This window comes from Pelodiscus sinensis, chromosome 19 (genome assembly GCF_049634645.1).
Source record: "Pelodiscus sinensis isolate JC-2024 chromosome 19, ASM4963464v1, whole genome shotgun sequence".
NCBI classification, from domain to species: domain Eukaryota; kingdom Metazoa; phylum Chordata; order Testudines; family Trionychidae; genus Pelodiscus; species Pelodiscus sinensis.
The window spans coordinates 18750725-18775364 of NC_134729.1; the positions used below are offsets into that span (position 1 = coordinate 18750725).

Consider the following 24640-nt stretch of genomic DNA (forward strand, 5'->3'; position numbering starts at 1 on the left):
GGGGCCAGGTCTGGGGTGGGGGGGTGGCGGTGCCTGGAATGAGGGCTCCAGTCTGGGGGGGCTGTGTGGTGCCTGGCATAGGGGCCGGGTCTGGGGGGGTCTCTAGGTCCTGGCTTCTCCCTGTAGCAGCCCCACCCCCCAAGGCTCCCCCCACCGACCGGCAGTGACCAAGCCTGGCTCCTTTCTCCTTCCCAAATCCGTCCCCCCCTCTCCCCTCCCTCCAGCTCCCAGCCCATCCGCAGCCGGTAACTGCAGCGGCTCCAGCCCGGCCCGGCCCTGCGGGACTTGGCGAGCAGGGACCCGGCGCCCCAGGCAGGGGAAGCAGCGAAGCCCCCGGGCCCCCCGGATGCCCCGAGCCCACCTGGCCCAGCGCCCTGCCCGGGCCGGACCCGCGCCCCTGCCCCGGGGCAATGGTGAGTGAGCGCGCCCCGGGGGTCACCTTGGGGGGGCGCGTCCTGCGGAGCCGGCCTGGGGAACCGGGGGGGGGGGCAGGAGGTGAAGGGCTTGTGCCCCCCTCCCGGACCGATCTGCAGCTGAGCAGCGAGAGGGGATCCCCCCCTCCCCCCCCCCCGGTCTCCTCCGCTGCCCCTGGACTCGCTCGCGTAGGACGCATCGGTCCCCACGCCGCGGCCCGGATCGGGGCCTGCCCCCCAGCCCCGCCGCCCGCTGCACTGCAGCGCCCTGGCCCGGGCCGGCCCCGCCTCCCCCCCCCCCCCCGGCCCGGCCAGCCCCTGCAGGGCGGAGATTGCGGGTGTGCTGGGGGTTTAGCGGTGCCCCTGTGCCAGGGGGGCCAGCGGCTGCCCAGCCCCCCGCCCCGCTGCATGGGAGAGCGGGCATCCGGACCCAGCGCCTCTGCTGAGACCCGTCAAACTCAGTGCACGGGCTGGGACTCCTGGACCTCGCCCCCCCCCCCTTGCTGGTGAGGTCCTGGCCCTCGCCCCCCCCTTGCTGGTGAGGTCCTGGCCCTCGCCCCCCCCTTGCTGGTGAGGTCCTGGCCCTCGCCCCCCCCTTGCTGGTGAGGTCCTGGCCCTCGGCCCCCCCTTGCTGGTGAGGTCCTGGCCCTCGGCCCCCCCGTGCTGGTGAGGTCCGGGAGCCCCCCCCCCCGAGGAAGGGGGCAATGAGAGCTCCCCTCCCGCCCCCTCTAGGTGGGCGCAGCAGCCTCCTAACCTGGCGCTGGAACAGAGGGAGGCGCTGGGAAGAGCCAGGCACGTTTCTAGCTGCGCCTGGACCGGGATGGTGGTGGGCGGGGGGAGTGTCGACGCTAGGACATTATTTCGAAATACACGATTAATACGTTCTTTCGGGAGTCGTTATTTCGAAATAATAACTCACAGCTAACTTACCTAGTTCGAAATCATTTCCTAGCATTGACATCCCTGCCTCTACCCAGCAACCTCTATTTCCAGAGGTACCCTGAAATAGCTGCCCCGCATCTTAACACGCGCTGTTCCGGATGTCCCGAAAAAGCGCGTTATTTCAAAATTTGGCGCTGTGTAGACGCGCCAAATTTCCAAATAAGCTATTTCGAAAAAGAATTGAAATGAGATATGCAATTTGCGTGGCGCACATTGCGTATCTGATGTCGAGGTTAGGGTGCTGTGTAGACGCCCCCATTATTTCGAAATAGCTAGCGTTATTCGAAATAACTTAGACCGTGCCTACTCAGCAGGCAGTCCATGAGGGCAGGGGGCTGGACTCGATGACCCCTCGAGGTCCCTTCCAGTCCTAGTGTTCTAGGATTCTATGATTTTGAAATAATGTAGAAAAATTGTCAAGCTGGAGGACTTCTTACTCCAACTCCTGTAACCCTCATTGCATGAGGAGTAAGGGAAGGCGGAGGAAGAGGGCTCTGCTTCAAAATAAGTGCTGAGTAGACACTCCCAATTTCCAAATAAGCTATTTTGAAATAAGCTACGCAACTGACTGAGCTCAATTTGCGTAGCTTCGTTTGAGTTAAATCCTGCTGTGTTGAGGCACCCTTATTCAAATAAGTTACGTCTAGACATTGGCAAGATTTCGGGATACCAGAAGTATCCCAAAATAGCTATTCTGAGTCTTTAAATGCACCTGTTATTTCAAAATAACAGGTGCACTATTCCGACGTCCCTGTAACCCTTGTAAACAGCACCAAATTTCAAATTTCAAAATTAGATCAAAATAAGATTTTGACCTACGGGTGCAGTGTAGATGCACCGTTATTCAGGAGTTATTGATTTGAAAGAAGTTATTTCAGGAATTATTAATTCAAAATGAGTTATTTCGAGAGTTATTATTTTGAAGTAAGCTACTTTGGGTGTTATAATAATAAAATAAGAACTCCTGAAATAACTATTTTGAAATAACTCCCTAGGGTACGTCTACACTACAGAGAAGACCGAAGCTGCCGCTGTCGATCTTCCAGGGTTTGAATTAGCGGGTCCAGCGTAGATAGGCTAATTCGAACAGAGAGGGGAGCTCTGGTCCATGCTGGTAGCCCTGCTTCCACGAGGAGTAAGGGAAATCGAAGGGAGAGTGTTTTCCCTTTGACTTCCTGTAGTGTGGATAGCACCCAAAGTCGACTTAAGCGACTTTGACTTGAGCTATGCAATTAACGTTGCTGGAGTTGAGTATCTTCATTCGACTGTGTCCCGTAGTGTAGACATAGCCTCACACCGAGATGGGCAGGGCTGGAGTAGCAGGGGCTGGGGGGCAGGGCTGAGGGCTACCAGCCAAGCAGGGGGTGTGTAATAGACACATTAGAGCCAATTTCATCACCTGCTCTTGATTCAATGTGCTGTAATCAGGCGGTGTAGTGGTGTGTGGCACCTCGTGCCAGAGGCAGCAGAGAGGTGGCAGCTCCTTTCCCTTGCACGGGCCTCCCCAGCGAGGCAGGGCCAGCACAGGGCTGCACGGCCATGGGATTCGGTCGCCACTGCGGGGCACGGGTCGGGCGCTAGCTGGGATACCGTGCGCTCGGGGACAGCCTCGCTCGCTGCCAGCGCAACTGCAGAATAAAAAGGAACGTGGGGTGTTGGCACCCCCTGCAGGCTGGGCTGGGAGCTACCCCACAAGGGGACTCATCAGCTGATGGGAGCCGCTCTGCGTGTGTGACTCACAAGGATGCCACGGGGCTCTGTCTGTGTGGCCCTCTGGCGACTCTTAAACCAAGCCAGAGGGAGAGCGGTGCCCATCGGCTGTGCCCAGCTCACAGTCGTAAGGCACTTTACAAATATCCATCTGTCTCCATCCATCCATCCATCCATCCATCCATCCATCCATGGCCATGTCTAGCTTCTGATCCATCCATCGGCATACACCCCCTCGACGTATGTACGTATGTATCAATCCATCCATCCATCCATCCCCATATACCTTATCTAGCTATCTGTCTGTCTGTCTGCCTATCTATCCCCATACACTCTGTCTATCTATCTGTCTATCTATCTATCCCAGGGCCGACTTCTCCATTAGGCACAGTGCCTAGGGCCCACGAAAGTCATAATGTGGCTCTGATCTATCTATCTATCTATCTATCTATCTATCTATCTATCTATCTATCTATCTATCTATCTATCTATCTATCCCCGTACACCCCCTCTATCTATCTATCTATCTATCTATCTATCTATCTATCTATCTATCTATCTATCTATCTATCCCCGTACACCCCCTCTATCTATCTATCTATCCCCGTACACCCCCTCTATCTATCTATCTATCTATCTATCTATCTATCTATCTATCTATCTATCTATCTATCTATCCCCGTACACCCCCTCTATCTATCTATCTATCCCCGTACACCCCCTCTATCTATCTATCTATCTATCTATCTATCTATCTATCTATCTATCTATCTATCTATCTATCTATCTATCCTGTTGCTGCTGCTGTCAATCCATCATCATCTGCACCTCTCTATCTATCTTTCATCCTCTTCATCCATCCATTCAAATCTCCACCCTACCCTCCCCCTCCCCCCCCCCCGCACTCATCCCCAGTATCTGCCTCACCCTCCTCTGCGTACCAGGTCATGCATGCGCAAAGCCAGGCCAGTCTCTGCACTGAGCGTGTTGGCTGGGGGCTGGTTCTGCTCTGGCCTTGACTGAGGCCCTGTGGGCAGCGGGGGAGTTTTATGTCGCTGTCCAACATCTCTTTGCCCGCGGGCCAGTCAATGGTGCTTCCACCTGCTTTGCTCTTTGACGTGGCGAAGGCCCCGGGGGCTCTGAGTCAGGCCTGGGGGCTGCTGGTCCCTCTCAGGGCATCAGACCTCTGAGCCAGCCCAGCCAACCAGGGTGTTTCTCTCTCTCTCTGCTAGACTCTGCCCATGTGCCAAGTAGCCTCCCTGCTGTTCTTTGCTGCCGTCCTCGCCTCCCGCCCCGGGCTCAGCGAGAGGGGGCGCAAGAAGGTCGTCCACGTGTCAGGTGAGTGAGGGGCAGGCTCGCCCCCCTCCCAGCACTTCAGCCCCCCCTTTGCATGCGAAGGAAGTCTCAAGCATTTCCACCCCAAGGGGATGAGCCCTCAGGGGGAGGGGAACAAAAAATGGGGGCTGCGAAGGGATGGTTCCAACCCGGAGATATGGGGAGTTGTTGCTGTGGAAACCTTTTCCCTGAGGCACCGAGTGGGGAAACTGAGGCACAGGGCAGCGTCACACAGTTATTCAGTGGCAGAGCTGGGAACACAACCCTGGGAACAGCCCTTATTCCAAAATAACTGTGCTGTGTAGACACACCCCTACACAACAGGCCAGCTGAGGTCTTTGGGGATTGCTTGGCTATAGGCACTAGCCTCACTTTATAGGACGGTTGGGTTTAAAAGGGTTCATATCTGTACACAGGACATTAGAAGAATATTACCAACCCAGCAAGTACGTTGGGCAGTGATGGAAGGAGCCGTTGCTTGGTACAGGTGGTTCTAAGAACTGGTCACAAACATTTTTTTTTGTCACACCAGTTTTCCATTGGAAAATGCCATTTTGACTAAACCAGATTTTCCCATGGAATTGTATTGATTCTGACATTTCCCATTGAACTTTTTCTGAACTCCCTCCCACCCCCCCGCCATCCCTGTTTGAAAACTGTCAATACTTTCCCAAGTGGAAGCTTTGCTTTGTCAAAGTGGGGTTCCGCAGGGGTCTGTTTTGGGACCGGCTCTGTTCAATATTGGTATAGAAAGTACGCTTATTAAGTTTGAAGATGATACCAAGCTGGGAGAGGTTGCGACTGCTCTGGAGGATAGGGTCATAATTCAAAATGACCTGGACAAATTGGAGAAATGGTCTGAGGTAAATAGGATGAAGTTTAATAAAGACAAATGCAAAGTGCTCCACATAGGAAGGAATAATCAGTTTCACACATACAGAATGGGAAGCGACTGTCTAGGAAGGAGCATGGCAGAAAGGGATCTAGGGGTTATAGTGGACCACAAGTTGAATATGAGTCAGCAGTGTGGGGGGAAAAAAAGCAAAACGTGATTCTGGGCTGCATGAACAGGTGTGTTGTGAGCAAGACAGGAGAAGTCATTCTTCCGCTCTACTCTGCGCTGGTTAGGCCTCAATTGGAGTATTGTGTCCAGTTCTGGGCACTGCATTTCAAGAAAGCTGTGGAGAAATTGGAGAGGGTCCAGAGAAGAGTAATGAGAATGATGAAAGGTCTAGAGAACATGACCTACGAGGGAAGGCTGAAGGAATTAGGTTTGTTTAGTTTGGAAAAGAGAAGACTGAGAGGGGACATGAGAGCAGTTTTCAGGTATCTAAAAGGGTGTCATAAGGAGGAGGGAGAAAACTTGTTCATCTTGGCCTCTGGGGATAGAACAAGAAGCAATGGGCTTAAACTGCAGCAAGGGAGGTTTAGGTTGGACATTAGGAAAAAGTTCCTAACTGTCAGGGTAGTCAAACACTGGAATAACTTGCCCAGGGAGGTTGTGGAATCCCCATCTCTGGAGATATTTAAGAGTAGGTTAGATAAATGTCTATCAGGGATGGTCTAGACAGTATTTGGTCCTGCCATGCGGGCAGGGGACTGGATTTGATGACCTCTCAAGGTCCCTTCCAGTCCTAGTATTCTATGATTCTATGATTTCAGAGTGACTTTTTGTGCTGCAATTTCCTTTGTTTTCTACATCAGACAACACAACCCCAATGATAACAAACACAAGTTACACAAGAAGCACAAATTAAAAGGAACTAAAATGGTCAAAATCAAAACGAAATGTTTCGACTGACCAAAAATGAATTTTTTTAACATTTCGTTTCATGCAAAAATTCAAAATGTTGGCTTTTGGTCCCAATTTGAGCTGAATTTTTAATTTATTTTTAATCTCAACGTTTTTCATGAACTGGAAACCCATTTCCAGCCATCTTTGGTTGTGAGCATTTCCTAAAAGTATTATAGATAGTTATAAACTATGGTTCCACTAATTTACTACTCTGTTGGACTCCAAGAAAATCACGTAACCATATATTAAAGCATCTACTGCTCTGCTATTAACCTTGGATACCAGTGTTTCCTGTAAGCTGGGCGCTTGTGTAGTTCTAATGGTGGTGCACGTTCACACATGCCTTGGTGCATATACACAAATTTATTCTGCACATGGATGGAAAAAATCTGCACATGGATGAGAAAGATTAGAAGTGTTGTTAACATGCCCGTCACCCCGGCTCTGCTGTGTGAGAGGTTCCACCGCTGGGAGGAAGCACCTTTCTGGTGCATTATGATAGGGATGCTGCTCTGGCAACAGGATTCATGCCTCCAGCAAGCAATGCCTTTGTTCAGCTTGTGAGCCGGGTCCACGCTTGCTCCCCCGTGCCCTGATTTTTTCATTGTGTCACATCTCGTTATGGATCCTTCTTATTCTTCATTGGGCCTTTTCCTTTATGCTGCCAGGTCCAGAAGATTTAATAAACTCCCAACCCCATCCCCTATAGGGCATCATCAGGATTTGAACCAAGTACCTGGCCACATACCTCTACCTCCTGAGCTAAAGGAGTAACTCCATCAGCAGCTACTAGTAGTAAGCTGTTATACTACTGTAGATGAACTACAAGAGGCCTCAGCAAAGACTGGGCCACTACGGGTGTGTCTACACTGCACTCTAACCTCGAAATAAGATGTGCAATTCGCACTACACAAATTGCGTATCTTATTTTGATTTTATTTCGAAATAGGCTATTTCGAAATTTGGCACTGTATAGACGCACTATTTCAAGCATCCCTTAATCCTCGTGCAAGGGATAGTGAAATAGTGCATCCGTTATTTCGAAAAATATTTCAAAATAACGGGCGCGTTCCTTGGTCACTAGGAGATATCCCGAAATAGCTGCACAGTGTAGACGTACCCTAAGGTGGTGGCGACTGGGCAATATTCCCTCTAATTTTTTCCATCCATGTGTGGAATACATTTTGTTCTGTGCACCGAGGCACGAGCAGATGTGCACCACCAGTAGATGTGCACCACTTTCAAGGGTGGATTCCTGCTTCCACTCCCCACCCGCCACAGCATCCAGCAAGGAGGTGAACCGCTGACAGCGGACATACGCTTTACCTAAGGCGAAGTCCGTTTTCTGGCCACGTCTCTACGGGCTACCTGGCCGTGCGAGAGATGGACACACCTAACAACCTTCCCCCAGCACATGCTACTTCCTGGCATTCAAAGCTGTGAAACTCGCGCCCCCTGAACGCCCCTCAAATCTTTTCCATCCATGTGCGGATTTTTTCCCCCATGCACGTGCAGAATAAATTTTATGTGCATTGAGGCACGTGTGAATGTGCAGCACCACTAGACACACAAAGAACAAGCGGTGGGTGCGCTGCTCATCAGCAGGGCAGATTGGGCTCTCCTGCGCAGCCGGCTTACAGGGAACCCTACCCTGGATGCTAGCAGAAGAGACAAGTTCTGTATTTTCATTTCTTTGGGGAGAGGGTCCCTGTTTGGATTGAGATTTGGTGCGGTGGGGCAGGGCAGGGGGAAGTGTGTGGGGGGGTCCCAAACCCACCTGGAGCCTTCCTTTGTGTCTGTGCGCAGAGGATGAGAGCGGGGCCGTGATCGTCCAGACGGCACCCGGGAAGGTGGTCACCCACCGGGGCGGGACCATCATTCTCCCCTGCCGGTACCACTATGACGTGTCGGCCCACGACCCGGAGGAGATCCGCCTCAAGTGGACCAAAGTGACGGAGCCGATGGCTTTCGCGGACGTCTTCGTGGCCATGGGGAAGGAGCGCCGAGCCTTCGGGAGCTACCGGGGGCGCACGGCGCTGCAGGAGGACGGGACCGGAGACGCCTCCCTCATCATCCGCAACGTCACCCTGCAGGATTACGGGCGCTACGAGTGCGAGGTCACCAATGAGCTGGAGGATGACACGGGCATGGTGCGGCTGGAGCTGGAAGGTAAAGGAAACCCCGGAGACGCTCGCGGCGCCGCAGGCCCTAGGGTCCTGCCTGCCCCAGGCTGCTCGGCACGGCTGGTGGCGTGGGCGCAGGTTTGCACGCACGCGGCTTAGCTCTCCACTGTGGGCTCACCCCTCCCGCCTGCAGAGGCTCTGAGCCGCCGGGCCCGGTGCCTGTACGGAGCCAAAGCGCCTGGACCTGCCCACGTAGGCCAGGTGGGCACTACCACTTCTGACGAGGAGTCCTGTGGCCCGGTCCGAGGATATGAAAAGCCTGGAGCTGCTGGCCCCGGCCCCTTTAAATTGCTTCCCCACATGGTGGGCTCCAAGCAGCACAGCAGCCCCGCCCCTTTCATCCTCCTGGAGCATGGAGCATGGAGCATGGAGCATTACCCCCCTCCCTTGCCCGAGGCTGATGGCCCCCTGCCTCTGGCACTTTAAAGACTCACAAATTGATTAGGCCTGTAAAGCTTTTGTGTGCAGGCCCAGCTGGGGAAGGCGAGCCCCAGCCCCGCCCCTTCTGCCTGAGGCCCCGCCCCTGGAGCCAATCCCCTGCCATCCCCAGCCTGATCCTTCCTGGCCACCTGCAGAGATAGGAGTGTGGCATTGTTCTGTGTAGGGCAAGCGCAGGGCAGATGTTCTCAGCATCTGGTCGGGGGAAAACTGCTTTTTTCCTAGGGAGCATCCTGGGGATGCTATCCAAACCCCTGGAAGTGGCCAATAGGAGCTGAGACCTTGTGCGGTGGGCGGGGCCAGCACGTGAAGCCCCGCCCCCGCACAGCGCAGAGTGGCACATGGAGCAGCCAGCTGCTTGGAGCCGTGTGGGGCTGTTCCCAGTGGGTGGAGCGCGTGGGCCGAATTCAGAGGCTTGGCAGCTGGATCCAGCCCACAGGCCGTATCTTGCTTGCCCTGCCTTACAGGCTAGTGATGCAAATGTTGCCCTAAGTTGGTGTTTTATCCCAGCAGAGCTGCCCACTCCAACCCTCCATCACAAGCAGCCCAGCCCTTGGGTTTCTTTCTGGGTCTTTTCCTCAACACCCAAGTCTCCGGCTACCTGTGCCCTGCAGCGGTTACATGGCAGAGCCGCATCGGCACTTGTAGGGGAGACTGGAGAACTTTTCCCATTGGCTTCACACGGCTTCCACGAGCGGTGGTAGCATGTCGGGGGAGAAACCCTCCTGCCAACAGGGCGTTGCCTGTCCCAGCACTTGGGTCGGCGTGACTCTCCTCGCTCTGGGTGTGGATTAATCCCACCTTGAGTGACGTTAGGTGGAGCACAGTGACCTATTGGGCAGACACATCCCACTGTTGTGTCCTGAGTGGAGATACGTGCACAGTCGACCTGTGGAACTCCTCGCCAGAGGATGCTGTAAAAACCAGGACTTTAACAGGGTTCAAAAAAGAGTGAGATAAAGTCATGGAGGTTAGGTCCATCAATACTTATTAGCCCGGATGGATAAGAGCAGCATCTCTAGCCTCTGTTTGTCTGGGAATCAGTGACAGAGGAGGGATCACTTGATGATTCCCTGTTCTGTTGCCTCCCTCTGGGGCACCTGGCATTGGCCGCTGTGGGCAGACAGGACAGTGGGCTAGATGGGTCTTTGGCCTGACCCAGTCTGACCGTTCTGATGTTCTTGTATCTACAGGCCAGATCAGAGACTGCATCAGCCTTTTGCAGCACCTTCTGTTCTCAATTCATTAGTCCTCCCACCAGCCCGGGGAGGGAGGAGTCACCCTCCCTTGGCAGCCAGCCGGCAAGATCACTGACTTCTCCAAGGTCAGGGAGAAGGACACAGCCAAGAGTCCTGACTTCCTGTTTGCTCTAACTGCTAGGTTGCACTGCCCCCCGGGAGCCAGCAATAGAACCCAAGGGGCCCGACCCCCTTCTGCCCTGGCCGTGCTGTAGACTGTCTCATGCTTGCTTTGCTTTCCCCTTGGCTCATCCAGGTAGCGTCAGGCTGGCAAATCCTCCCCATCGGTTCCTTGCCAAGAACTGCCTTAGCGCCACTGGGTAATGATGCCCCGGAGAAGCAGGAAGGGGGACCCTAGAGGAGGTGATGCCTGGCCCGGGTGCTCCAGTACCTCTTGCCATTTCGTCCCCAGGATCGGGGCCGGGTGATAGGAATGAGTGGGGGGAGGGAGGGCAGCACGCGACGACTGGAGAGATGCCTTTATCCATCAGCCGGCATCTCACTCGGCAGCCTGGCAGAGCTCGGGCACCGGCTCCAGTCAAGGTGGCGGAGGCGCCGCTCACTTGGCACGGCTGAGAGGCGCATCCATCCCTCCCCGCCGCGGCGCCGGGAGGCAGCCGGGCGGGGGTCACTTGCAGCTCACCCTGTCTTACTTGCTTTTCCAAAGCAAGCGTGACGTGCCCACGCGGGAGAACAACCCAGCAGGTGCCGGGGCAGATCAGCCTTGTTCCCCGGGGACAGCAGCCCCGCGGTGGGTGTCGGCCAGGATTTGACTCACGCTTTGGATGAACGTTCAGATGGCTCCTGTGTTAGACACGGGGGCAGGTCTCCCCGGGGGCTGGGGCAGAGTTAAGGGGACAGAGGGGTCCTGGGAGGAGAACACAGCCAGTGACTACAACAGAGGCCTGGGAGCCAGGCCTCCTGAGTCCTAGATCCAGATGCGGGGGGGGGGGGGGGGGGAAGGGGAAGCGAGATGGGAGGGGTGCAGAGAGCGAGGAGTCTGAAGTTCTCTTCCTGATCTGGAGGTAGGAGGCCAGGCTTGCTCTGATGCTCTAGCCATGGGTGGTGGGTCAAGGAGCAGAGAAACCCAGTCCAGCCCCGCCCCTTCTACACAGGCTCCGCCCCCATGGGAGCCAAGCTGCCCACCCCACTCCCACCCAAGCCTCCCCTGCCCCAGAGCATGCAGAGGGCAGGTACTCAGGGGCAGTAATACTCCGCCCCCAGTAGCCTACAGTGGGCATTCTGGGGGCGGAGTCTGGGCAGGGCCAGGCTGGCGGTTTGGGAAGGCAACGCCTCCCCCTGCCTATGACACCCACCGGTCATAAGAACATGAGACCGGCCGTACTGGGTCAGGCCAAAGGTCCATCTAGCCCAGTGTCCTGTCTGCCGACAGCGGCCAGCGCCAGGCGCCCCGGAGGGGGTGGACCGAAGACAGTGATCAAAATGGTCCTGCCAGTATTTCTCCTCCAGCCGCAGCCGAGAACTGATGCTTCAGAAGGAGGCAGGGAGTGGGCCGGGGCAGGGCGGGGGATCCCGTCAGACACTGGAGCAGTTGTAAAGGACTGTGCTTGGGGGGCAGAAATCCCACGGGGGCCCTGATGCTGGAGACCCAATGGCTGTTCCCCCACCCTGCGCAGCTCCCCGTTCGGCCATTGCCGTGTGCCCCCCCCAGCCGGCACTTTGCTCTGCTTGTGTCCCCCCCAGGAGTGATCTTCCCGTACCACCCACGCCTCGGCCGCTACACCCTCAACTTCCACGAGGCCCAGGAGGCGTGCCTGGCCCAGGACGGCATCCTGGCCTCCTACGACCAGCTGCACCAGGCCTGGCGGGAGGGCATGGACTGGTGCAACGCCGGCTGGCTGGAGGACGGCTCCGTGCAGTACCCCATCTCCAGGCCCCGCGCCGAGTGCGGCCGCAAAGACACCCCCGTGGGGGTCAGGAACTACGGGTACCGGCACAAGGACGACGAGCGCTACGATGCCTTCTGCTTCACCTCCAACCTGAACGGTAACAGCCCCTGCCCTTGGGGGGCAGGGCCGAGACACACAGGGCAGCGGCACCGGCACAGGGGGAAACTGAGGCACGGCACATGGGTGGGAGGGGGACGCGACCTGCACCTGGTCACGCAGGCAGCTGTGGGAGAACCCACTCCCCAGCCCTGTGCTTTGCCTCAGTCGCTCGTGGTCTGTTCTCTCTCCCCTCCCCAAGCGGAGGGCTTTGGGATCTTCCCATGTGCGCCCTGCTGTGTTTGTGTCGCAGAAGGCAGGGCAGAGAACCAGCTGGCACTGAGGGTGGGCTGATCTGGGACAGCCTCCTCTTCCAGGGGGAGTTTAGCCTCAAGTCTGGAAGGAAGCTCTGTCCCCTGCCCGGACGAGCATAAACCTTGTGACAGTGAGTTCCACAGGGCCTGGCTCGCTTGGATACACGGGGCCCAAGCCGGGGAGTGCCTGGGAGAGAAAGCCTGAGCTGTGGGATTCAATCGCTCAGCGCTGTCTCTAAGCTGATCCCCTTCCTGATGGCTCTTCCTGCTGGCCTGGCCCAGCGGGTGCATGGTGCCAGCGGTGCGGCCAGCCAAGCCCTCTGGGGGGCATGGAGCCGACCGGGCAGCAGTGGTGATTTCTCCTCCAAAACATCTGGAAAAAAAGACGTTTCCAGTCCCGCCCCTCCTTTCAACCCGTTTTCGTGCTGCTGTCGCCCCCTGCTGGCCCCAGGCTGTGCCGCAGAGGCAGGTTGACCCCTCCCCCCCCACGGAATTTTCCGTTCACCCTGTACCTCTCTCCCATGCGACCCTGCCCCCCGGAGCAGCAGCTGTTTTCTGCCCCACCCCAGGGGGCTGCAGGAGCTGGATTCCTCCCTCACCCGATGCGGAGAGGGACAGAGAGTGGCCCAGCCCAGCACCACTGGGGCCGATTGATGCTTTTCACCAGGCCTGTTGCTTCCTCCAGCCAGGGGGGCAGGATAGCTCAGTGCAGGCGGGTGAGGTGTTCCCCAGCCTCCCCCGGGACCATGGCCTGGCCCGTCTCTTCCCAGCCCTTTCCCCGCCTTCGGCCAGCGGAAATCACTCAGGAGAAGATCGGCTTTGGCCTGTAGATGTTTGTGTTCCTAGCCGCCTCCCCCTGCTCCCTACCCCAGCCGGCCCTTTGCCGCCTTCTGCCCATGATCTGCCGACCCCTCCAAAGGGGCCACGAAGGCGCTGCAGACCCTTTGGGAAGCTCAGACCTGCTGTGGGGCCAAATTTGAAGGGCAGCGCAGCTAAGCACTGGCTGGAGGCTTCCCCCCACTACTCTGATTGGCCATAATTGCAGCCAATAGGAGCAGCGGGGAGAGGGGGGGCTTGCCTGGAAGAATCCCCAGGGAGCTGCACTAAGGAAGTGCCCCCCACATCTCCCAGACCCCGCACCCATCTCTTGGATCCCCTCCCACCTAAATCCTCAACCCGCTCTTGCATCCTCCCTCCCTCCCAGCCCACCACCCCCAGCCTGCTCCTGCACCCCCTCCTGCCCACCCTCTCCCATCCAGACCATTCACCCTCCCTCCCAATCCCAGCCCGCTCCTGCACCTTCCCACCCTCCCAGACCCACCAACCCTCAGCCCACTCCTGCCCCCTCCCTCCCGCCCAGCCCCCACTTCCCAGCCCCCACCCCCACAGAGCCCCTCATTTTTGGCCCCACCCCAGAGCTTAGGGGGGCTCACAAAATCTACTAGCCCAGACCCCCCCATCCCCAGGCATCGGTGTGCGAGGGAAATGGGGGGCGTGTCTCTTTCCTTCTCACTCAGGTGGTTGGTTTGTTTTTCGCTTCTCGCGTGTGTGCCGCCCTCGACTGTGTTTTCTGTGGGTCAGCGGCTCTCGCCCCCAAAAAGGTTCCTGCTCCAGAGAGGCCCAGGGCAAGGTGCTGGACACGGTCCGTGACTCAGTGCGTAGTTCCTGCCTCCCCCAGGGCAGAGGCCAGGCAAGGAGAAGCAGGCGGCTGCAACAGGGAGAGAGGGCGGATGATGGATGATGCCAGATCGGAGCTGGAAGGGCCGTCCCTGCGTGTGTGTAAATTACTCTTTGGCTGGCAGGGCCGGGGGGGTCGGGAGGCGGCGCGGGGGAGAGGGAGGCTCTGCAGATGTTTATTTAATCATAGCAGGCGGGATAAATAGCGGAGGTAATAGCTGGGGGGGCTCGTCGCAGCCCCCATCCGTCTCGACGTGTCTAAGAATTAATTTCCAGGAGCTGCTTGATTCCTCGGCAGCCAAGCGGCCAGTCCCCCTGCTCCCCATCGCTGGCGGATGACGGCCTCACCTTGCTTCCTCGTGGCAGGGACTATGTAGGGCACCTCCCTTGCGCGGAGGGATCGGAAGGGGTAATGGGGCACTGGGGGATCCCGAGGCCGGGCAGAGCCAAGCTGGCTCCAGTGCCTGGCGGGGCGGGGAGGGGGGGGGACGACAGAAAAGGGCCCAGCGTGGGGATGCCATAACCAGACCCATGGGTGATGGGTGAAGGCAGGGCAGGGAGAGGCAAGCCCTCAGCCCCGCCCCTTCTGCTCAGGCCCCGCCCTCACAGGCGCCAAGGCTTCAGCACCACGGAGAGGCGGGGCAACGTGTGGCCCCAGCCTTCCCGGCCCCAGAGCACAGGCAGGGCGGGCACTCAGGGCCAGCAACATCGACAGTGGGCGTTCCGGGGGCGGAGTCTGGGCGGGGCCAAGCTGGCGGGTTGGGAAAGCCACGCCTCCCCCTGCCTGTGATACCCGCCAGCCCGGCCAGACCTTCTCGGTACAGACCCTGGCCCATCCCAGCCCAGCATTTCATTCCTCGCCCCCGCCCAGTGACACAGCCGGGCGGGGGCCTGTTTCCCCACTGCCCCTACTGGGGCACAGTGGGACTTGGATCTGCTTCTGCTCCGGTCCGGGAAGCAGCAGTACCCCTGCTCCACCATAGCCCCCACCCCCGGGGGGTAGGATCAGCTAGGCCAGCCCCTTGCAAGAGGGTGCTGGGGGGCTGGAGCTCAGGCCTGTCGCGGCTCCCGGCATGGCGGAGATGTTGGCAACGGCAACCAAGCCGAAAATTCAGCCTTCCCCAGTCTCTGAGCCCTGACCCACTGCTAATGGGGCTGGTCTTTGCCCTGCAATGCCCAGCACAGCTCCCTCCTTCCCTCCTCCCTTCCTTCCTTCCTTTCTCCCTTGCTTCCTTCCTCCCTTTCCTCCTTCTTCCCTCCTCCCTTCCTTCCTTCCTCCCTCCTCCCTCCTCCCTTCCTTCCTTCCTCCCTCCTCCCTCCTCCCTTCCTTCCTTCCTCCCTCCTCCCTCCTCCCTTCCTTCCTTCCTCCCTCCTCCCTCCTTCCTTCCTTCCTTCCTTCCTTCTTCCCTCCTTTTTCCCTCCTCCCTTCCTTCCTTCATCCCTCCTTTCTTTCTTTCTTTCTTTCTTTCTTTCTTTCTTTCTTTCTTTCTTTCTTTCTTTCTTTCTTTCTTTCTTTCTTTCTTTCTCCTTCCTTCCTCCCTCCCTCCTCCCTCCTTTCTTCTTTTTTCCTTGCCCCCTTCCTCCCTTTCCTCCTTCCCTCCTCCCTTCCTTCCTCCCTCCCTCCCTTCCTTCATCCCTCCTTTCTTCCTTTCTCCCTCCCTCCCTCTTCCAGTGGTGAAAGTAATTTAAAATTTCTTGCAGGTCTAGTCCTCTCACAAGCCAGGTCCCTGCCAGCTCGTTAGCTAGCTCCCTGCTGGCTTTTGCCGCAGCTCTTGCTGGAGCAGTGCACCAGTGCGCCCCTGCGTCCTTCCTACCCACCTACCTGTGCTAGGCTGGGCCAGTTGGAGGCCGTGTCTCCCTGGTCGGTCTGAGAGAGACTCAGAGACCCCCGCCCCCAGCGTCTCTGGGCAGGGAGAGGCCGATCCTGGATCTAGAAGTGTCGCTAGTGGCTGCGGTCACTGTAGGCTCAGGCCCTGCCCACGGTGCGAGGCTGGTGCACGGCCGGAGCAGCCGTCCTGTCCCCCTTGAGAGCGGAGCTCAGTCCTGTAACCTGGCCCCTCCTCTGCCCCCCCAGGCAAAGTTTACTTCCTGAAGACCTACCGCAAGCTGAGCTACCCGGAGGCCCTCCAGGCCTGCAAGAAGAGCGGCGCTCGCATGGCCAAGGTGGGCCAGCTCTATGCGGCCTGGAAGACCCAGCTGCTGGACAAGTGCGAGGCGGGCTGGGTGGAGGACGGCAGCATCCGCTACCCCATCGTCAACCCCCGGGTGCGCTGCGGGGGCCGGGAACCCGGCGTCCGGAACCTGGGCTTCCCGGATAAGAAGTACAAGCTTTTTGGGGTCTATTGCTACAAGAAGGCCGGCGAGGGGTCCCCCAAGGCCCGCGGGGAGGCGCCGGGCAAGGGGAGGCCTCTCCCGGTGTAAGAGGCGGCTACCGCCGCTCGCCTGGGGACAGAACCGCTCTTGCAACCATCGGACAAACGTCACGGCCGGAGTTACCATAGTAACTATCCCCCCCCCCACTCCAGCCAGCCCGACTCATCTGGAACCAGGACCCTGTCACCAAGGGATCTTCCAGTGTCACAGGAAGCAGAAGGGACCCCCCACATACACAGCGGTGACCCTTTCCAGGGCATGGCTGTGGCAGAGAGGGGAAGGGAGCAGGAGGGGTACCGTGCCAGCTTCAATTCACTTGCTTTTTCCTACAAAACCGCCGGACTCCCCGGCTTTCCCTGCTGCTGCGCCTGGCGCTTGGGGTGGATTTTTAGGCCTTTCTCGGCTTGCAGAGGGGGAAGGGCTGGTCCGTCACCCCTGCCGCCTCCCCCAGGCGCTCCCCACAGCAATGGGGCCAGGGGCAGCTCCTGCCAGCATGTGAGGGTGAGTCCTGCTGACTCGGATGGGCCTTTTGCCTTGAGGGCGGAGGATGGAAAACGGGGGGGGGCACGTCTCCCCCGTCACGGTGGGGGCAACTTCTGCCCCACATGTGGGGCGGATGCTCAGTGGCTTAATGCATGAGGCCAGGCCAGCGGAGGGCCTTGGGTGGGCAGCACCGCTTGGAATCTGCATGTCTCAGCACCCGGCCCCAGGAGACGAGCCCTTCTCCAGCCTCCGGGTCTGCACGGTGGGACTCCGGAGGGAAGCCACATGTTCTATGTGCTGACAAAGCTCCCAAGCTCTACGCCCTCTGAATCTACCCTCTGTAAGGGGGCTGCCTAGGAGGGACAGGGAGGCAGGTGCATTGAGAGCAGGACTCACTCACAAGCTTTTGTATAGCAACCCCTCCCCTCCCCGCCGTACATGGAAAATACCTGACTCAACAATCCCCGCTGTGGCTTTGAGTTTAGTACTATAACAGATCCATAGCCAGGCAGGAATTCTGCTATTCTTGACCAGCGGATCTAATGTCACCATGACAGTGGGGACAGAACTCTGACCTTCCGGATTCAAACACACACTTTGTGCCGTAGGAGAATCTCCGTGAGCGCTATGCAGTACAGGGCATATGATCGTCAATAGCGCTGCTCAGGTTCCATCCAGCAGGAGGCAGCAGTCTCACATCCGCATTCATTGTGATAGGGTGAATCCACCTTGCCTCTCCCCCAGTGTATACCAAGCTGGGCTCTATGGGAAAACTAGAATTTGCACACGTTACTGGTTCTGGCAAACCAGGCGCTGTTAAGATGAAACAAACCGCAGTGGCCGATTGGGGTGTGGTCGCTTTGGCCTTGCATTTCAGGGTTGTCTGTCGCTGACGCCTGTCACTGTCCACGAAACAATCAAAGCACAAGTGTTGTGGTTTTTCCCTCTCCCAGGCAAATTAAAAAGGGACTGGAGTTTTCCACCCCCACGGTGAGGTCCTTGAGAGATTCCCAGCCAGGGTCCCCCTCTGACATTCCCCCGAGAAAGGGGGAGCTGCCCTGTAGACGTGGGGTGACTAGCGCTTCCCTATAGGGCCCAATCCTGCGAGGGTCGGAGTGCCCTGAGCTGCCACTGCAATCAGCCCCCTGCAGGACGGGCCCGGTATCTTACATGGGAGAGAACTAGAGCAAGGGGGAGGAGCCTAGGGACAGGGGGCGGGGACAGGAAAAGGGGCGGGGCTTTGGCTTCCTCCTGCTCTGCAGATGGGTGCTGCCTCCCAGGACAGGGCACGTGCAGGGGGTTGGGCTCGTTAACCCTGGTAGTGTGTGTTTCCCTAATTGCAGGCCCGGAGCAGAGCCCACCCCGGTGGCTGGGGCTCTCCCCCCTCCCCTGGTGCATGCGGTCCCTTGGCCTCTCCCGCTCCTGCTGCGACGCTGATTCGCTCCGAGACGCCCGGGCGGGCCTTTGCTCTCAGCCGCATGCCTGGCTGGGCGATGGACGGACCTCGCCAGCGACCGGGGTGGGGGGCCCCTGGTCCCTCCGCTCTGGGGTTAGCAGCAGAGCTGACCAAGGGCTCTGTCCCTGGGGTTAGGGTCACATCGCAACTGGGAGGAGCCACAGGGGGCTCCCCAAATCCATGGGGGGCCTCCCTTCTGACCACTGGGGGCCGGGGGTCGGCTGGGGTTTGGCTAATGAAATAAAGGCTTTGCCGCTCATTGAGAATGAACCGAGGGCTCATGTCTTTGTACCTGGCTTCCGGGACCCCTGCTCCAGGGGAAGCCCCGACATTGTTTTTAGGCAGCCAGTCTGTGGTGCACAGGAGGGGGCCCAGCCGCCGGGGAGGGGGGTGGGACCTGCACGCTTGCTCCTCTGGGATCGCTCAGCTCCCTGTGCCACATGTGGGGCAAACACAGCCTGGATCACACCCATTTGGGTGTGGCCTCGTGGCTTCGTGGCCTCAGCGCTGGTTTTCCACCCCCTGACGTGGCTCGAAACCTGGTCTAATTCTCTGGCGTTTGGAAGCAGGGAGCCCGCCCCCCCCCCACACACACACTTTCCTTTCCTAGCCCTGTCCGCTGTGAGAAGGGGAGAAATGCGGCCCCAGCTGTGGGCAGCGCCCGGTGGCTCTGGCTGGGGCCGGCTAATCAGGCAGGCCTGGTGCTTGCGGCGGTTTCTCGCCTGCCAGGAGTAGCCGGGTCCATTTCATTCATCATGTTTATTGACGCGAAACGCTGATGAAAATAAATAGCTGCCGGAATTTGAAACAGTCCAGCTGGCTCCTGCGCTGTGCACGGCAGCTGTGCCATGGCGAATGGGAGGGGAGCGGAGCTCAGCGGTGCGGGAATCGGATTTTGGGTCCAAATGGGGTGTGCGCAGGGGAACACGCCAGCGCCCCGGGACAGGACCCAGCGAGCCCAGGGAGGGGGCCCAGACAAGCAGACTCCGTTTGCAAAGTGAAGAGAGAGGCATCCCTAGAACTCCCTGCCCTCCACAGGGCAGTCCGGGGGCGAGGCGCGGGGGGAAGACCAAACCGGGAACCCCTGGAATTTAGTGCATAAGCCTCTACCGCAGGGGTCCACCACCAAGGATGCTGGAGCCAACTGGCAGCACCAAGGATGCTGGAGCAAACACTGGGCAACTTTTTAAATTGAAATGAAAAATTAATTCAAAACTGGAAACCCCCTAAGTAGGGCAAGCTGGGCTCTCTTGTCAACGTCACCTGCACCCCGCGGGGAAAGGAAAGCGGCGCGCCCCGTAAGACCCGGCTGCACTGCAGCATGAGCTGCTGAGACACTGCTGCTTTAAAGGCCTTACCCACTAGGCCACTGGGCCTCTGTCTAGATCGCAGGCTTCTTTCGGAAGACGCTTTTCTGGAAGCGATCGTCCGGAAAACCTGCTTCCGAAGGACAGCGTCCAGACAGCAAACGTGCATCGAACACGCGCCCTGCTTTTTCGCACGATAACATCCCTCGTGATTGGCCGCTAGCTCGCATTTCAATTGTGATTATGGTGGATGGCGTGGGCACCGGTGCTTTTTCCTGGAGGAAAACACTCGCCCGTGTCCACACAGGCCTTTTTCCGAGCTAACTTTTTCGGAAAAAGGCGTCTTCCTCGTAGAATGAGGGGTACCGCCGTCTGAAAAGCCCCTCCGTTCTTTCGACTTGCTGTCAAACGCGTGTGTGACGACGCGTCGGGGTTCCCCTAACTCCTGCACCCCCCATAGTGGCACGAACAGACTCCGCCAGCCAATAGGATTAAGGGCGTTTATTGCTTCTCCAAGGATGCAGCACAGCACCGATGGAATCTAGTTACAGGGCCAGGCCTAGGATGCCTCAGCCCCCCTTGAGATGGGGGAGACTGGGCCCCTAAATCCCAGCCCTTTGCTTAGGCTGCTTCCTCCACGATACCAGACAGGAACTGACTCTCTTCCAGCCCTGCCCCCCAGACAGGGGTTGGTCTCCGCCTTCCTCCCTTTGTCTCTCTCCCTGGGAGGCGACCGGTCGGACAGGTTGTGAGACCCTTGCCTAGTGACTCATCCGCTGTCCTGTTGGGCCGTGCTACCAACAGCTGCCAATGGAGGTCACCCAGTGCCCAAGCCCAGCAACCAGCAAGGCACCCCCATAGCACACTGGGTTACAGAGCAGACAGCTCCCCCCACTACGTCACAGCCTGCAATAGCAGTGTGGATGTAAGTATCGTTTTCCCAGAAAAACTGCCTTATTATGCCTATCTCCCTCTGATCCCAACCCCCTGGAAAGCTGGTGGTGGATGCCTGGAGGCTCCCAGTGCAGGACATGAACCCACATACCAGGGCTCCGGAGGCTGACGCCTTACCCACTAGGGACTCCCACCCCACCCCACCCCACCCCACCATCCTACACTCAACTGGGTCCTTATTGTTCTTACACACCCCTCCAGCTGGGAAAACTAGGGGGCTACGTCTAGACTGGCATGATTTTCCGGACATACTTTTAACGGAAAAGTTTTCCGGTAAAAGCATTTGCAGAAAAGAGCGTCTAGATTGGCGCGGACGCTTTTCCGGAAAAGCACTTTTTGTGGAAGAGCGTCCGTGGCCAATCTAGAGGCGCTTTTGCACAAAAAAGCCCCAAGCGCCATTTTTGCGATCGGGGCTTTTTTGCGCAAAACAAATCTGAGCTGTCTACACTGGCTCTTTTGCGCAAACGTTTTGCGCAAAAGGGACTTTTGCCCGAACGGGAGCAGCATCGTATTTCCGCAAGAAGCGCCGATTTCTTACAGTAGGAAGTCAGTGCTTTTGCGGAAATTCAAGCGGCCAGTGCAGACAGCTGGCAAGTTTTTCCGGAAAAGCGGCTGATTTTCCAGAAAAACTGGCCAGTCTAGACACAGCCCAGGATTTCTGCTCTGTGCAATGTTCAGCTGGTGTCTTATCCTCCCTCCCACTGGGATTCCCACCCCACCTCCCTGTTTTCAGCTGGCTCCTTATTCTGCCCTAGCTTTAGCTGATGCAAGGTGCAGCCACTGGTGGGGATACTCAGCAGCCCCCTCAGAATAGCCGGGGGGGGGGATGGATGGGCAGGACTCAACCACACAAATCCCAGGCTTTGGAGGTTGATGCCTTACCCACTAGGCCACAGCACAAGCTGCTGTGCCAGGATGCTCTGCCTTAGCCACCCCCCCAAACAGTCTCTCTCCCCCGCCCACCCCGCAGCTCTGTGACCCAGCGCCCGACATTCCACACCCAGTCCTGGCTCGCGGCCCATCTTTTGAAAACCGCCGGTCCCTGTGCCACTCCATGGGGCCGGGCCTCACCCCCACAGGGGCGGCCCTAGACTAGCTGCCAGCAACTGGCGCCCTAGGCGAACCATGCCATCGGCGCCCCCACCTCCAAACCCCGCAATGATATTTGGTGCCCCATTTAACTTGGCGCCCTAGACGACCGCCCAGTTCGCCTCTATGGCCGGGCCGCCCCTGCACCCCCAGCAGGTGTGTGGGCTACGCAGGTCACTTTCCGGCAGGCAGGGGGGCGACTTAGGCCCCCCCACGCCAGCCCTGCCAGGCGCTCGCCCAGCTCCACACTGGGGTTAGCTCTATGCAGGCAGCGCGGGTGGTTGGGAAACGAGGGGGGGTATTAGGCTCTGGCTGCGGGAAGGGAGGAGCCAAGAGGAGCCAGCGCGGAGGCAGGTGCAGCAACGGGCCCGGTTTCCCCCAGGCCAGACGGCTCTGCTGAGCCTTCCCAGGCCGGGGGCTTTGCAGAGCAGTTTGTGGGCAGAGCACAAGGTGGGGGGCATGGCTGCACCTGGGTCCCCCCCTTCGGCTCCCCCAAGCAGATGTGAAGCCCCAGAACTTTGCCTATTATGGATGAGCCCAGAGGCAGCTCTGCCAAGCTGCCCCCTTTGTACACAGGGCTGGCCCCCCAGCCTCCTCCGTCCCCCCAAGTCCCGTCCACTGCCATGGAGGCAGCAAAGCTGGGATCTCTCTCGCTTTGGGAAGCTTGCTAAGGAGGCTCAGTAGCAAGAACTTGGTCTATGCTGTGTGGTCTAGTGGTTAGAGCGGCAAGGTCCTCCGTTCTACGCTTATGGCTAGGACGAGATTATGGATGGCTGGTTAGATGAGGCCACGGGCAGGTCAGGACAGGAGGCCTGAGTTTCCTCTCAGCTCTGGGAGGAGAACGGTGCCTAGTGGTTAGAGCTAGGCTGGCGCCTGTGGCAGAGCCCTGCAGGGAGGAAGCCGGCTCGCTTCCCCCGGTGAAGCCGAGCTGGTGTCCAGCAGCATCCTCAGAGCCGAGGCCTCGTGTTTCAGGCAGACGAGCTCTTGACGGACCCATTAAGGCCTCGGTGAAGTGGCAGAATCCCGCTGCCATGTTATTTATGGCTTTGCCAGCCGGGGTGATTCATTAGCGCCCGCCTGACAACGAGGCCGGAGCAGGGAAAACGAGCCCGCGGAGGGACATTACGGTTGCTTAAAATTAATTTCCCGCCGGTGAATGGAGCCGGATTGACAGGCCTGGAGATAAAAGGCTTTTCCTGCTCAGCCTGGGGCCAGGCCTCCCCCGCCTGCGAAGGGGCCCATCCCAGGCTGTGCCCCCCCCATCCATCCCCAATGTGGGGCCCGTCAGTAGCAGCGCCGCTCCCAGGCACTGAACCGGAGCTGAACCAGGATCCAAGCCGGGGAAGGCTCCATCCACCCGGGGGCATGGACCACTGGGAAGAATTGGGGGACGGCAATGCACGAAGCAAACGTCCGTCCAGGTGGGTGGGAATGCAGGGGCTTAGTGGCTAAGGGGGACCCCCCAAAAGATCCGCACTTTGGGGGGCCTGGAGATCTGTTTGTGGGGCCCCTCCTTGCCAGGGGCCCTGGGCTGCAGCCCCCTAAAACCTCCTTTCTTCACCGGCCCTGTGCCCCACGGGCTCCAGTGACTTGAGGAGATGGGACCATGGGATCCAGCCGTCCCTCCAACACCCATCGCGAGCGCCATGTGCCTGTGTCAGTTACAGCTCCGTCCCCACCGCTGCCCGCTGCGAAGGCGCAGCCCCTGCCTCGTTCTGCTGCCGGCACAGCCTGGAAATCGATGCCAGGCGCTCCTGGAACAGCAGGGCGGCCGAATCAGAGGTGGAGACGCCCAGGGCCACCTCTGATCTCCAGGCGTTGTTTTATCTGGGGGGAGGCGGGGTTGGAACATAAACCCAGCTGCACAAAGGATCGGCGCCCAGGAGGGGCCTCGCGGGTGGTTCTCCCCTGAGCCCGTTCCCAGGCCGAGCGAGACGCGGGAGGAACCAGAGAAAGGATAAAAATAACGGGGCCCGGTGGAGAAGAGGCCAGAGCACATGGGCGGAATCCACGAAACAGACGCGGACACGCCCCCTCTGTCCTTAGCCCAGCACCTCTGGCCCAAGGCCCTGGAGCAGCCTGATGCTCCCAGAGGCTCCCTATGGGACCGAGCCACCAAATGGCTCCGGCGCTCGGCCACCACCAGCAATGTTCGGATCCGGAGAAGCCGTGTCATTGAAACACCACCCCCAGCCCTCCTCTGGCCACCCACCTCCAGCCCCCTCTGGCCACCCAGCTCGGTCCCCGGCCCTTCCCCTCCCAGCCCTGCTGGGACCTGGATCTTGAGGGGAGCAGCCAGACCACTGATGCACCCATAGGTGGGGGTGTTGGCCCCAAGAATGGTATAGAAGGGGGCCATATGGGGTGTTGAATAGAAGCTCACTGTCTGCTGATCCTGTGTACGCTAGTCATGTGAGTGTATAATGTGTGTGTGTAGGTAGGAATCTGTAATCTGTGTGGAAACTGAATATTTCCCTGCATGTGGTTGAGCATTGGGCAGAGCCCGGCCTATGGACATGCTAATTAGTGAGGTCCTGGGGACAATGGCTCTCAATGGGCCAAGGACACACCTAAAGCATGAGGGTGGAGGTCTAAGAGCTGCAGCAGAGAGAGGCTGAGGACCAGGTGACCAGTTGCGGACAAGAAGAGGCCAGGAAGGAGGTATAAAGAGGCCATGTGGAGGACTCCATTTTGTTCTCAGCTCAGCACTTCATCCCAGAGGCAGCAACGCAGGGATCGAAGAGCCGGAAAGACCTGTGGACCCATCCTGATCCTAGGATGCGCAACAAGGACTTTTAAACCAGCAGCTGTGACATCTCTGCTAGAGCCTGCATTGAGGACTGGGAGATTCGGTGCATGTAACGTACTATTCTTTAACAACCTCACTCTCAGGCTTTTCTTTATTGTAATAATAAACCTTTAGCTGTTAGATGCTAAAGGATTGGCTCAGCGTGATTCGTGGGTAAGGGCCAGAGGGTAAATTGACC

At 58.3% G+C, this 24640-nt stretch overlaps 1 protein-coding gene across 3 annotated transcripts; it reads left to right on the forward strand.

Moving 5' to 3' along the window:
* Positions 1 to 148: 148 nt before the first annotated feature.
* On the forward strand, positions 149 to 20645 carry HAPLN4 (hyaluronan and proteoglycan link protein 4). Of its 3 annotated transcripts, none has more exons than XM_075902826.1 (6): positions 149 to 413; positions 4298 to 4403; positions 8002 to 8364; positions 11759 to 12061; positions 13896 to 14089; positions 16066 to 16223. In XM_075902826.1, exons 1-6 carry the CDS (start codon positions 411 to 413, stop codon positions 16081 to 16083), a joined length of 987 nt encoding a protein of 328 aa, XP_075758941.1. In that variant the 5' UTR covers positions 149 to 410; the 3' UTR covers positions 16084 to 16223. The 3 variants fall into 3 exon arrangements, 2 of the variants coding, with proteins under 2 accessions (XP_075758941.1, XP_075758940.1); XR_012896693.1 differs by lacking the exon at positions 13896 to 14089 and adding an exon at positions 18191 to 20645 and having other exon boundaries at positions 157 to 413; positions 16066 to 16865; XM_075902825.1 differs by lacking the exon at positions 13896 to 14089 and having other exon boundaries at positions 157 to 413; positions 16066 to 18904.
* The last annotated feature ends 3995 nt before the right edge of the window (positions 20646 to 24640 follow it).